The 12,865-nt window shown below is 54.5% G+C and overlaps 5 protein-coding genes across 5 annotated transcripts; 4 read left to right on the forward strand and 1 right to left on the reverse strand.

Annotated features, from left to right (window-relative positions):
• Positions 1 to 175: 175 nt before the first annotated feature.
• Positions 176 to 2,024, forward strand: HMPREF1541_06013 (uncharacterized protein; the record flags this gene model as incomplete). Its single annotated transcript, XM_008720350.1, has 6 exons — positions 176 to 547; positions 597 to 860; positions 908 to 1,129; positions 1,188 to 1,535; positions 1,585 to 1,791; positions 1,839 to 2,024. 6 exons carry the CDS (start codon positions 176 to 178, stop codon positions 2,022 to 2,024), a joined length of 1,599 nt encoding a protein of 532 aa, XP_008718572.1.
• A 546-nt stretch (positions 2,025 to 2,570) lies between these two features.
• On the forward strand, positions 2,571 to 3,095 carry HMPREF1541_06014 (mitochondrial import inner membrane translocase subunit tim-17; the record flags this gene model as incomplete). The annotated part of the gene is made up of 2 exons (XM_008720351.1): positions 2,571 to 2,993; positions 3,042 to 3,095. 2 exons carry the CDS (start codon positions 2,571 to 2,573, stop codon positions 3,093 to 3,095), a joined length of 477 nt encoding a protein of 158 aa, XP_008718573.1.
• A 620-nt stretch (positions 3,096 to 3,715) lies between these two features.
• HMPREF1541_06015 (uncharacterized protein) lies at positions 3,716 to 8,134 on the forward strand (the record flags this gene model as incomplete). The annotated part of the gene is made up of 1 exon (XM_008720352.1): positions 3,716 to 8,134. One exon carries the CDS (start codon positions 3,716 to 3,718, stop codon positions 8,132 to 8,134), a length of 4,419 nt encoding a protein of 1,472 aa, XP_008718574.1.
• Positions 8,135 to 8,769: 635 nt separating this feature from the next.
• On the forward strand, positions 8,770 to 9,804 carry HMPREF1541_06016 (uncharacterized protein; the record flags this gene model as incomplete). Its single annotated transcript, XM_008720353.1, has 1 exon — positions 8,770 to 9,804. One exon carries the CDS (start codon positions 8,770 to 8,772, stop codon positions 9,802 to 9,804), a length of 1,035 nt encoding a protein of 344 aa, XP_008718575.1.
• A 661-nt stretch (positions 9,805 to 10,465) lies between these two features.
• Positions 10,466 to 12,382, reverse strand: HMPREF1541_06017 (uncharacterized protein; the record flags this gene model as incomplete). Its single annotated transcript, XM_008720354.1, has 2 exons — positions 10,466 to 11,736; positions 11,782 to 12,382. 2 exons carry the CDS (start codon positions 12,380 to 12,382, stop codon positions 10,466 to 10,468), a joined length of 1,872 nt encoding a protein of 623 aa, XP_008718576.1.
• Between the last annotated feature and the right edge of the window lie 483 nt (positions 12,383 to 12,865).

Raw genomic sequence — 12,865 nt, forward strand, 5'->3', positions numbered from 1 at the left:
ACAGCGCAAGGGTGTGACGGGGCGCCAGTCAGTGAATCCATTCCTTCATGTAACCTCCGCGGTTCCTTGTCAAGTGACTGTGAAACCTGGCGGAATACAAAAGAGTTGGCAAGTCCTGGTGGCGCGAGCCTCGTAGTTCCTTACCACATCAACAACAACCGCAGTCTGCCTCAACATGGTTCTGCCCCAGATTGGCAATATTTACTTTATTACGGCCATCGCCGTCATCGGCGGTGGTCTGTTCGGTTTTGACATCTCATCCATGAGCGCCATCATTGGCACTCAGCATTATCGTTGCTACTTCAATCAGGGCGGCATCAACGAGGAAGGCCAATGCGCGGGTCCGAACGCTGATGTGCAGGGCGGCATTACTGCCGCCATGCCTGGTGGTTCGTTCTGTGGTGCTCTGACCTCCGGTTTCATATCCGACATCCTGGGTCGGAGGCGTGCTATCCAGATCGGCGCCATCATCTGGTGCATCGGGTCCGCCATCACCTCGGCCTCACAGAACATTGGCATGCTCGTAGTGGGCCGCTTCATCAATGGCGTAAGTATCTTCTAATTGTGACTGACCCTGACCTGATCTCGGTTTGTAGTTCGCTGTTGGTATCTGCTCGGCTCAGGTCCCCGTCTATGTCGCCGAGCTCGCACCACCGTCCAAAAGAGGTCGTGTTGTGGGTGCCCAGCAGTGGGCCATCACCTGGGGCATCCTCATCATGTATTACATGAGCTTCGGGTGCAGCTATCTCGAAGGCCCAAGGGCTTTCCGTATCCCGTGGGCGCTGCAGATGATTCCGGCCATCATCCTCCTTATTGGTCTTCTGTTCATGCCAGAATCTCCTCGTTGGCTCGCTCGCAAGGTAGGTTGACCAACCCAGAGGTATATCAGGTCACTGACTGTGAATAGGACCGTTGGGAAGAATGCCACAACACTCTCGCTCTTGTTCATGCCAAGGGCAACAGAGACGCACCGTTCATTCTGCTGGAACTGCAGGAGATCCGTGACATGTGCGAATTTGAGCGCAGAAACGCCGATGTTTCCTATCTCGAACTCTTCAAACCTCACATGATCAATCGCACTCACATTGGTGTCTTCACCCAGATCTGGTCTCAGCTGACCGGGATGAATGTGAGTTACGATCCGACATGATTGCGGGCGCCATGGATTACTGACTGGCTCAATACAGGTCATGATGTACTATATTGTGTACGTTTTTGGCATGGCTGGCTTGACAGGTAACACGAACTTGATTGCTTCGTCGATTCAGTATGTCATCAACGTTGGAATGACGATCTTTGCCCTTGTCTTTATCGACCGATGGGGTCGCCGTCTTCCACTGCTTATTGGCGCTGCTTGCATGTGCACCTGGATGTTCGGCAATGCTGGTCTTCTGGCAACATACGGTCGTCCAGCTCCACCGGGTGGAATTGGAGGCATCAAGGAACAGTCCTGGCAGATCGAAGGCGCACCGGCTAGAGCGGTCATCGCATTCACCTACCTCTTTGTTGCGTCTTTTGCACCAACATGGGGTCCGGTATGTGGATCTCGCGTGGCTTGAGTACAACGTTTGCTGACTGAAACAGGTCTCTTGGATCTATCCCCCTGAGCTCTTCCCTCTGCGCGTCCGTGGCAAGGCCGTCGCCCTCACGACAGCTTCTAACTGGATTTTCAACTTCGCGCTTAGCTATTTCGTGCCGCCGGCGTTTGTCAATATCAAGTGGAAGACCTATTTGATCTTTGGTTGCTTCAATGTGGCCATGTTCATCCACGTCTTCTTCTGCTTTCCAGAGGTAAGTCGAGAGAGCGTCAAGTGCAGACTTGTTGCTAACGACGGCAGACTTCCGGCAAGACTTTGGAAGAAGTTGAAGAACTCTTCACCACCAAGGTCAAGGCGTGGCAGACCAAGGTTGAGTACCAGAAGTCTCGACGCGAGGAGGCTGGCGAGACCGACCCGGAGAAGAAACTCAGCTACACTCAGAATGTTGAGCATCTGCCAACATCGACTGAGCCAAAGACGGCGTAGTTGCTTAGCCTGGATCGAGAGCTCTACGACAATGAGCGGCTGTGTCGGCTGTCATTGCGCTAGGTAAGCTCCAGATCATGTTGCGGGCGAGCGAAGTCCGAACAATATCGGTATAAATTATCCATGCCCCATGATCGATGAGGTCGTAGCATGGCAGAGCATTCGTTACTGGTAGTGAATATAATGATTCAGTACTGATTCGTGAAATCCTTTGAAATCTCATCGTTGGTAACGTGGGTAGATTTAGAAGGCACAGTTGTCAGAAGTTCCTAATCGGCACTAGCGTCAATGTCCTCCGCGGTCAAAATTTTGGGGATTGAATCGCCATCGCAACCTGGGCTCCTATTACGAACCGTCTTCTCTACCTGTATTCTACTTTCAAGCGTTCTGGAGATATTTCCTGGCGCCTGCATGACGAGCACCGGCAATAACAAGCGACGTCAACTTCCTGCAGCATAATTAGTGGAGGAGCTTTATCGTCCCCAATCGGCCAGTCTTTTCATCTCTCGCCTCGTCGTTCAGCAACCCATCATACGATAGACCATCATGGACCACTCAAGAGATCCGTGCCCATGGGTGGCACTATCAGATTTTGGCGGCGCCTTCTCGATGGGCGCAATCGGTGGATCCGTGTGGCACGGAATAAAAGGCTTCAGAAATTCTCCCTACGGCGAGCGACGGATAGGCATGATCACAGCCATCAAGGCGCGAGCACCAGTGACGGGCGGCAATTTTGGCGTATGGGGAGGAATGTTCAGCACATACGACTGCGCGGTGAAAGGCATCCGCAAGAAGGAAGACCCATATAACTCCATTATTGCAGGTTTCTTGACCGGTGGCTCGTTAGCTATAAGAGGAGGATGGAGAGCCGCCCGGAACGGTGCCATCATGTGCGGCATCTTCCTGGCCGTCATTGAGGGTGTCGGCATTGGTATCCAGCGCATGATGGCCGACGGGACTCGACTTGATGTGAGTTCACTTCCAGACCTCCATGATCAGCTAATCTAATCGCTGCAGCTCCCTCCTCCCAACGCTGCTCCTCCAGAGGCGAGCAAACTCGGCACAGTATGACTTGAGCTGGCTACCGTTCCGCATTTCATCTAAGCGTTACTCTTCGGGTGCGCGCATGAATCTCTATCAGCCTCGGCCACAATCTCCTCTTCTCGATTTCGTAACGACGAAACTTCTATTTGCATAGCGGGTGTATGATTACGGCAAAAGATCTGGGCTGTTTTAAGAGATATGGAACAGTGGGTGAAGGGTGTGGTGGCCGCAACAATATCCTGAGATGCGAAAGTGCAGGTACTAGTACTCAAGCCCTTTTGATCGGAGGCGGACTGGATCAGATCTATCATCCTGGCCACTCTGCTTTGTGATGGCGCGCGACTAGTTGACGAACGCTTCCACCCGAATGTATACTACTCTCTAATCCCGAATGGAGACATTCAATGTTGCAAATGCAACATATTTACTTCCATTTCGCTTCGTAATTGCAGCGTATAACTGCCTGCAGCGAGGCTAAGTAATAAGGCTGAAATACAGGCGGGACGGCCAATTGCCGACGGGCGCCCATCCTCGCCTCACGCTCTCGCCGGCTCTGTATTACATCTTATTTACAAGGCACCGAACGATTTTTCTGCTGCTATTTACTATCTTCGAACATATGACCAGCCAGTGGCTCCGTTGCGGCTATGCGATCGCCCTCTTCGAAGCATGCCGTCCTGCACTACCATCCCGAACAGTCCTATGACCCGGCGGAGTCATTCGAGGAGTACCAACGACTCCGGGTCAATGCACTGCGCTCTATACCGGCGGCGGTCGCTCGAGACATCATACAGAATGAGCCGCAAGATTCCTATCGCAATATTCAAGTAGAGCGCGACCGTCGACTGCGGTTGATCACCCGTCGCTATGAAAACCAGATACAGTATGGCTGTCACAACCGCCACTGCGCTACTCCCACTTGCTTGAGCTACAGGCGGAGAAACAGCAAAACTCCAGTTCGAAGGTATACCGAAACGAGCGCCAGGGCACTGGCATGTCACTTGGTGGAGGAAAGCACTCGCAACCGCAAAGATCCCACATTGGGACTGTGTCCGAATCAACCAATAGTTCCGTGGTACCAGGACCCCCGTACTACGCAAGAGCGGACAGCCACGCCAGCTTATACTCCGTCGAGAGCGTCTCGTACCTCAGCAAACGGTCAACTTCGTGCTCAGCAAGAGAAACGGTTGAGTACTACATCTCATCCAGTCAATGGCGCCCGGAGGTCCTCAAGGCAGGGCTCTTGTTCCATACCTGGCGACAACAGTGGGCTTCAAAACATTAGCTCGACTCAAAATTCATCCGTGAAGGACACAGCACCGTCAACCAAGAATGACGCACCACTTTCGACACCTTTGAGCTCGGCAAATCTTGGTAGCTCGGCCAGTCCAAATGTTGAATCAGACAAGATGAACAATCCCGAGAAAGAAAATCCCCAAAAGACGAATCGTCCGCATGAACAGATCTTCGCCCATCGTGTGGAGCAGGATTGCATCAAATATCTCGTGGTCTGGAGAGACAACGGGAAGTCCAAGATGGCTTGGACCACGGCGGCTACGATTCAGAACCAGTCGACCCTCGTCAACTACAAGAGCAGTCACGGTCCTGAAGACGCTCTTGACGAGGACCAGATTCTGGCCCTGGAAGCTTCCATGGAAATGATGTCGTTTGAAATGCAGAAGGATCAGGACGAGGTCAACCCGAGACCGGAAGTACGTCAGAACGATAGTACCAAATCGCGCGGTGACTCTAAGGTCGACTTCGCCTCATTTGCCCAGAGCCTGTGGAATACTTGTACACTTCGAAAGCTGAATACGTCAATCGAGCTAAAAGACGATCACCCTCAAGCCCCTGAAGTTCCTGCGCAAGCTTGCCCCGAAGTTGACGATGCTGGGTTCGGAACCATTGATGCCGAGGCCGGATCTCCTTGGGACGAGAACACGCACCTACATATGAATACTGCATTTCGAGGCTTCACATTGAGGCGCCTGTCGTGGGATAACCTGGACTGGCTTGTACAGAACCATGGAGAGTTGGGCGTGCCGACTAATTCTCCGTTTGAAACATTCATCAAACAGAGCATATATTACAGCTTCAGCAATCCCAATCGCCTGATTGAATCTGCGAAGTCTTGGGGCTACGAGGGGGCGCCCTCGGAGAGCGACGGACCAGAAAGCGCGCCGCGTAGCCCTACTGGAGTACGGCTGATACAAGCGAGTCTGAACTCGCCGACCAGCCAACGCCCTCCGCGTCGCAGGGATTCCGCAGCCACAGACCGATACCTTCATGACTTTGACGGTCCTCAGACGATAGCTGCATTTGAGATCGTGGAATTAGTCGCCAACGGCACAGACGTACTGTTCGACGCATTACACGATATGATCCAGCAGTGCTACAACGTGGACCACCCGGCATATGATGGGGAACAGGCTGCAACGCTTGCCCGAAAAGCCTTCAAAGGTCTTGGAGGCGGCAACTACGACATCTCTGGTAAGGGTTCAGCGGCCCAGGCCGACTTTATTCAACAGACTGGGCGCCTGCCGGACCGGAAGCAGATCTCTCAAATCTTTGTTCTAGTATTGATGGCGCTTGCCACGCCACTGCTGAAATTCCGGTGGTCAGATCGTGGCTTCGATGAGGTCAGACTCCTCGGCGTAGCAGATGTGCGCAACGACAACCGAGCCAGCTTCACATTCGGCAAGTTCATCGACCAAGAGGACCGCGAGACTGCCGAGCTACTGATAGAAATACTCGACCACCTCCAAGATTGGCACCGTCAACGACTTATCAGTACCTTCACCGACTGCATTAGCCACCATACGGCCGCCATGGAGATCCGGAAGATAAAGTCTTCTTACAGAGTGAAGCCGAAGAATGTCATGGACGATGTCCTCGACCTGCTCTGCAGCGATCTCCAGCAACTCGACATCGTCTCAGGACACGACGTCAAATACCGGTTCATGCTCTGCCTAAGCGCAATTGACATCGCCCGCACAGTGCTTCTCAAAGACTGGGACCGTACGCCCATCATTTCTCGCACTGGATCCGTCGGTGGCGCCCTGGAGCTCATCTCTGCGTTGTACAACCGTCTCGATATCTTCGAACTTCCTGATCTCGAAGGCCTCTGTGAGATGCCATTCATTGGTAATGCCTTCGACGAGATGGAGTTTCCCAACGAATGGCTGCACTTTACGCCTACAGCCCGTCAGACGCATATTCTGAGCTACCCCTTCCTTTTCGAGACGTCAAAGTTGGTCAAGTATTTCCGTGCCATTAATGTGACGGCAATGAAAGCATCTTTCGAGATGGCAAGCATGGTATTCAGCGACGCCTACCAATTCTTGCAGGGCTCAACGATTCCGGTCTATGGTGGTCGCGAAGTTCTTCAATCCCTGAGGCCATATATGGCCAAGTATTTTGTGATGACCATTCGGCGCTCGCATGTTCTCGAAGACGCAATCAATCAATTGTGGCGGCGGCAGAAGCGAGAGATTCTTCGACCATTGCGCGTCCGCCTGGGCCGAGAGGAGGGTGAAGACGGTCTGGATCACGGTGGTGTGCAGCAGGAATTCTTTCGCCTTGCTTTTGCAGAAGCATTCAATCCCGACCATGGAATGTTCACCGTCGATGATCGCACACAAATGACATGGTTCCAACCGGGAAGTGTCGAGCCGTCATGGCGATTCGAAGCCGTTGGATTGTTGATGGGCCTGGCGGTTTATAATGGGGTCACTCTTCCCATTACTATGCCACTGGCCTTCTACCGAAAGCTACTGGGCTTCAAGGTGAAGAAGCTCGAGCATATTCAAGACGGCTGGCCTGAACTTGCGAAAGGACTTGATCAGCTCATTACATATGACGGAGATGTTGCGGAGGATATTGGTCGCACCTACGAATTCAGCTATGAGTTTGGCGGTAAGGTATACACGACGGATATGAGCAAGACCAAAGGTCACCGCAGGTCTCAATATGCGCCCCTTCCGCGTCCAGGCTGGAAGGGCAAGCAAAAGGCCAAGTCACCGACTTTTGAGCTCCCTCCTATGCTGCATCTGCCGCCCAAACCCGAAGCATCATCTGCTTCGCCCTCACCGTCCCTAGACATCGACACGGGGGCCAGTTCCACCTCTTCGTCCGGGCCAGCCGTTGACACGGCCGTTGTTTCCGTGTCCACGCCCGTCAGCACTCCATCTCCATCATCTTCGCCCGCCGCTCTTCCTTTGTCACAGTCATGCTTGGTCGGTGCGGCATCGTCAGGCTCTCGGTCGCTGGCGTCAAAGGATGAGTCTCCGCTGGTCACCAACAGCAGCCGTCACCCCTACGTCAAGGATTACATTCTGCACCTCACCTCAGACAGTGTCGCGCCTCAATATACCGCCTTCACGCGTGGATTCCATGTTTGTGTTTCCCCGGCTGCTCTGCAGCTCTTCACACCGAATCAACTACGAGACGTCATCGAAGGCGAACGCAAGATCGATATCGGAGACTTGATGGAACATGCGAGTTATGAGGATTACAACAAGGACGACCACTATGTGCGCGCGTTCTGGGACGTCGTGAAAGAGGAGGCTGCCAAAGACACGAGACCAAGCGGTGACGAAGAGAGAAAGGATGGTTTTCTTGAGGGGCTACTTGAATTCATCCTGGCCAGTAGCCGCGTTCCTGTCGGTGGATGGGGTGGCAACGGTGGCAGCGGGGCGCATCGGGGCAGCTTTGTCCTGCAAAGAAATGGAGATGTCTGGGTTGATGCTGGCGTCGATAACACGTCACGGGACATACCCACGACCTCCGGCGGGCAGAATAGTTCAACAGTGCATGGAGAACGGACGGTTGCTGGCCCGGCACAGGTCGATGGCGCTGCAGACACAGGCCCAAAGGAGAAGACGTACAACGCTCGACTGCCCAGCAGTAGTACCTGCTATGGAAGGTTGTTGTTGCCACGATACAGGGTCGTGGGGGAAGACGAGGAGGGCATTGACGGCAAAAGGGCGGGCAAGTTGTATAAGGAGGTCCTCCGTGAAAGACTGTGCAAGGCGATCCGCGAAGGGAAAGGGTTCGGCCAGCTCTAGAGGTTTTGTTAGCTACGAGACGTACAACCAAGTGCAGTCCCCTTTGCGAAATGCGCTCAAGCGTGCCACTTGAATCCCAGTCTCCAATCATAGGGTCACGTTTGCAGGCTCAGATCTCTCTCTGTAGGTACTTGTAAGCACTGCAATGCCCGGCAGGACACGGCCCGTATCCAAGGGCAGATCCCACCAATTATATTCCTGCATTGGAAAACGCAGCAGGCAGTGGAAAAAAAATATCTCTCAAACACAACGCAACGCAGCGCATTTGCCGGCCTGAGTCGTTCCCCACACCGACGCAATCGCTTTCGACACCGTGTTTGCCATGGTGATAGCAGCAGAGTCCAGTCGGAGCCGGATGTGAGCGATTTCGGCAGGGGAAATGCCTAGACGTGCAAGTACTTTCGCCTTTTGTCACGGATCGGACGTATTGGTCATATTGTAAATGTCTTCCTCTTCTTCACCTACGTTCATACTTTACGTCGCTCACTCATAGAATTGCACTCAGTCCGTCATACAGACCTGGTATCCTCGCCCACGGACGTTCCTCTTCCCTATCCTCTATCCCGGCACCATATAAACCTAGGGCCATCAAACATCTAGACCACCAACCCCCACCACAACCACATACCGCCACCATGCCGTCCGCCATCATCCACTGCGTCCGCCACGCCCAAGGCTTCCACAACCTCGGCACCGAATTCCACGCCCTGCGCGACCCTCGTCTCACTCCCGCCGGCGAAGAGCAATGCGCCGCCCTGCAAGCCGCCCACTTCCCCGGCGACGCCCAGCGCCGCATCTCCCTCATCACCGCCTCCCCACTAACCCGCACCCTGCACACCGCCTACCTCACCTTCCAACCCCTCCTCGACCCTTCGCATTCTGACCACGTCAAATCCACCAACACCCCCACCACCCCTCGTCCCAACATACTCGCCCTCCCCGACGCCCAAGAAACCTCCGACTTCCCCTGCGACACGGGCTCCGACCCGACCACGCTCGCCGCCTCCGTGTCCCGCTCATCCTGGCCCGTCGACCTCTCCCTGCTCCACCCCTCCTGGACCGAAAAGGGCCTGACCACGCGCTACTCGCCGCACGCCGCGGCGATCAAATCGCGCGCGCGCGCCACGCGCCAACTCCTACGCCAGAAAGCGCGGGAACTCGTGGCGGCCGGGGTGGAAAAGCCGGAGATCGTGCTGGTCACGCACGGCGGATTCCTGCATTATTTCACGGGAGATTGGGAGGGGGCGAGTCGGGGGTTGGGGACGGGGTGGGCGAATTGTGAGACAAGGGCTTATGAGTTTGAGGGGGGGATCGAGGTTGACGCAGAGGATGAGGATGAGGATGAGGCGAGGATCGTGGAGACGAGGGAGAGTCGGAGGAAGAGGGGCGTGGAGCATGCGATGCCCGGGTGGGAGGAGCAGGTGGGTTTGGAGGAGGAGACGATGGTGGGGTGGGAGAGTAGGGGGTTGCAGAGGCCGGATCGCATTGGGGAGGGGTGGGAGTGGAAGAGTGGGGCGGCTTTGGGGGGTGATGATGCTGCTACCGAGAAAGAGAAGGAGGGGAATATGGTGGCGGCAAAGGCGAGGGAGGTGGACGGTGCAGAGGTCGAGGCCGAGGCGAATAAGGGCGAGGAGCTGGAGAGGGGCGTCGGCGTGAAGGTGCAGGCTTGATTTGGACATGTTGCTTGCATGAGGGTGCAGGTGGGCAATCGGGGAGAGGCGAAGTTGCGCACGGTGGCCGAGGGTTGCAACCAACGTCACTGGGGAAAGCGAGTTCAAAAACAGTCCTTTACCCGGTGAGGTTGAGGAGGCGAACGAGTGATCTAAATAGAGCTGCAGCATTATATTGGCATCTAGCGTCGGTGCATGCATATATCATTAGACTTGAGACGCACTAGATAAAGCATAGAAGTAGCAGCCAGCGTGAGCACCGAGCAAGCATACATAGATAGACGAGACGAGGCGCATTTATGATAGAAAGCGGCTCTCTACCGCAGCAAAGCTTTTGATTCTCTCTCTAAGCACCAGTTCAGGGAATTACCGGTGCTGGCTGGCATCGAAGCGAATGATAGCAGGAAACAGCATAAAGAAGGAATCGGAAGGGAGAGGAATGAGTGAAAAAAGAGCATGCAAAAGCAGCATCTGGTTAAGACGCCGGGGTGACATGACAGACGTGATCTATCCGGGGTATAAAAACAAAAGTCGAAGAAACATCATTCCAACACTGTGCTTGTCAGAGGCAACCGAGTCCTCGCCAGGCTGCCCGCATGTATTAGCGGCGAACCTCTACCCACTCAACACTGAACCCGCTCGAGCTACGGTGACCCCTGCCTCATTGATAGCCCTGAGGAGCCTGCTCCGCGGCACCACGATTGAACCAGCCCATCCAGCTGCCGCGGTTGGCCTTCTTCTGCGCCTCCTCTTCGTCCTTGACCTGGTTGACTAGCCGTAAGGGTCGCATCTGGTTCTGCTTCATGACCGCACCGGGGATTGCGGGTCCCGGCCCAGGGGCATTGCTGATCTGAACGGAGCTCGCATCGGTGACGGACGACTTGTCGTGGCCGAAACTACCATCTGAAGCGACGCTGTTGCGCGAGCTGCCGGTGTTTTGGAGCGACGTAGATGGCACCCGTGCGGTTGTCGTGGTGCTGCCTGCTTGTGAAGTGTTGGATGGTGAGGGGAAGTAGTTCGGTTTGCTTCCAGATGAAAGTTGTGGAGACAGTGGTGTCAGTCCGGGAGACATAGGGCCAGACGAGGGCGACCGGAAGGTAGAGCTGCGAGTCATCTGTTGCACCACGGCGGCTGCGGCGACGTTGGCGTCTTGTTGGGCTTGGTCAGACCGAGCTCTTCTGTGACCGCGATTTATGGGAATGCTAGGGGCTGTCTCAGGGTTTTCGTGTGCCGTGGGAGCCAGTGCCGATGCTTGTAGCATTGATTCGGGACGACTTGGTCGAGGCGCGTTGCCGCGAGCCACAACTGACCTAGCCCTTTGCAAGAAGCCGCCAACGGCGCTTTGCGCTGCCTCATCAGGACCTCCAGCAGGCGTTGGCGGCAGAGCCTTACCTGGGGTCTTGGGCGGTGGCGGTGGCGGCATGTCTGCTTCTCCAGGATCCTTATCCAGAATGATATGTTCAAAGCCGGGGTTGCTGAGCAGACGTCCTATGATTTTGTCGACGTAGAGGGTCAAAGCTTTGTTCTGATCCTTCAAGGCCCGATTCTCGCTTTCGATCTTTTTGACTGCTTCGCTTTGTGCTTCAGGGTCGTCACCGGCGCTCTCCAGCTCCTCAGCTAGAGAGTTCAGACCTGAAACCGCATCTTCGTGGTGATCAAGAGCGAAATCACCCTTCAAAGTCTTCTCACTTAGTAGCATCTGGAAGCTTTCGTTCTCCTCTAACAATCTAGCATTTTGCATCTTAGTGTCTAAGATCTCTTTCTCAAGATCCTGAAGATGCCCGTCACCCATGTGAGACTGTTCGGCAGCCTGCAAGTGAAGTTCAGCGAGTTCAAGGCGCATTGCTTCGATCACTGTATCTTTCTCCTGTAGAGCCGCCAGATGCATGGTAGATTGGTCTGGGCCACCATCCGCAGGATCAGGCAGAGAGGCTGCTTTCATTAGCGTCGGACAAATGCGAAGAGACATTTACTTACCTGCTCGACTAGCATTTGACTTTTCAATGCCTTTGTTCCGCAATGTCTCGTTCAATCTGTTTATCACAGCCTGGAGTTCGGCTTCTCTCGAGGATTGGCTTTCTCTTTCTTGGAGGAGCATACGATGATCGGATTCGTAGGAGGTCTCCAGTTCTCTGTTCTGGCGCGCCGACTCTTTGATCTCGGCGCGTAACTTGTCTAGCTCGGTTTGCCGCGCGAAATCGCGTTCTTCGGCAGCCGTCTGTTCATTGGTGGCATCATCAAGGCGTTGCTGCATGACTTCAAGTTGTTTGCGATACTGTTCAGACGCTTGCTCCGCGCGCGATACTTGCTCCTTCAAATCAGCAATGGGCTGCATGTTCGCGTTCTTCTCATCCTCGTCTTCTTGTTCTAATTGGTCAGGCGTGAAGGAGGTGCTCATACGGGCGTTCGATCTCCTCACTGGCCTCTGGTTTCGTAGTGAAGGACTTCTAGCCAGACCTTGTCCGACACTGGTTGCGGATGCTGAAGAAGTTGGCCTTGCTGGACTTCCATCCAAGGGTCGGCGGGGGCTCGAATTGGGAGTATTGGAAAGGGGCTTCCGAGCGGTAGGCGTCGACATGTTGAATGAGTATGCAGTTTGCGATAGTGAAGGAAGCGAAAAGTGATCGCGTGGTAGGGTTAGAAGCTGCCTGGAGCATCTGAAACATGCGCGTCGGTAGTGGGAGCAGAAGGGTTACCGAATATCCGTATGCAAGGATGTGTGGTCAGTGGACGCTGCGCCACAAGGACTGTGTAGATCAGGTTGGTATCTAGTAAAGATCTAACGTAGCCACCAGTGACCGCTCAGCTCAACGTTTCCGTGATCGAAAGCAGGTATTTCAGGTACAATGCAAGTTAGAGTGGTGGCACATGTCATTCCGCGTTGTTGCTGCGGCTGCCCGTGAGCACACCCGCCAAACGGTGGCATGGGTGCATGGGTGCATGGGTGGAGGGCCGCATACAAGGTCTACCCGCCACCGTAGACAGAGCACGCCAAGCCATCTGTGTGCCAAGGCCGCACTTGTCCACCGCAGTGGCACTCGTTCATTGAAACTTCGCGAAC

This window comes from Cyphellophora europaea (assembly GCF_000365145.1).
Source record: "Cyphellophora europaea CBS 101466 unplaced genomic scaffold supercont1.5, whole genome shotgun sequence".
In the NCBI taxonomy this organism is placed as follows: Eukaryota; Fungi; Ascomycota; class Eurotiomycetes; order Chaetothyriales; family Cyphellophoraceae; genus Cyphellophora; species Cyphellophora europaea.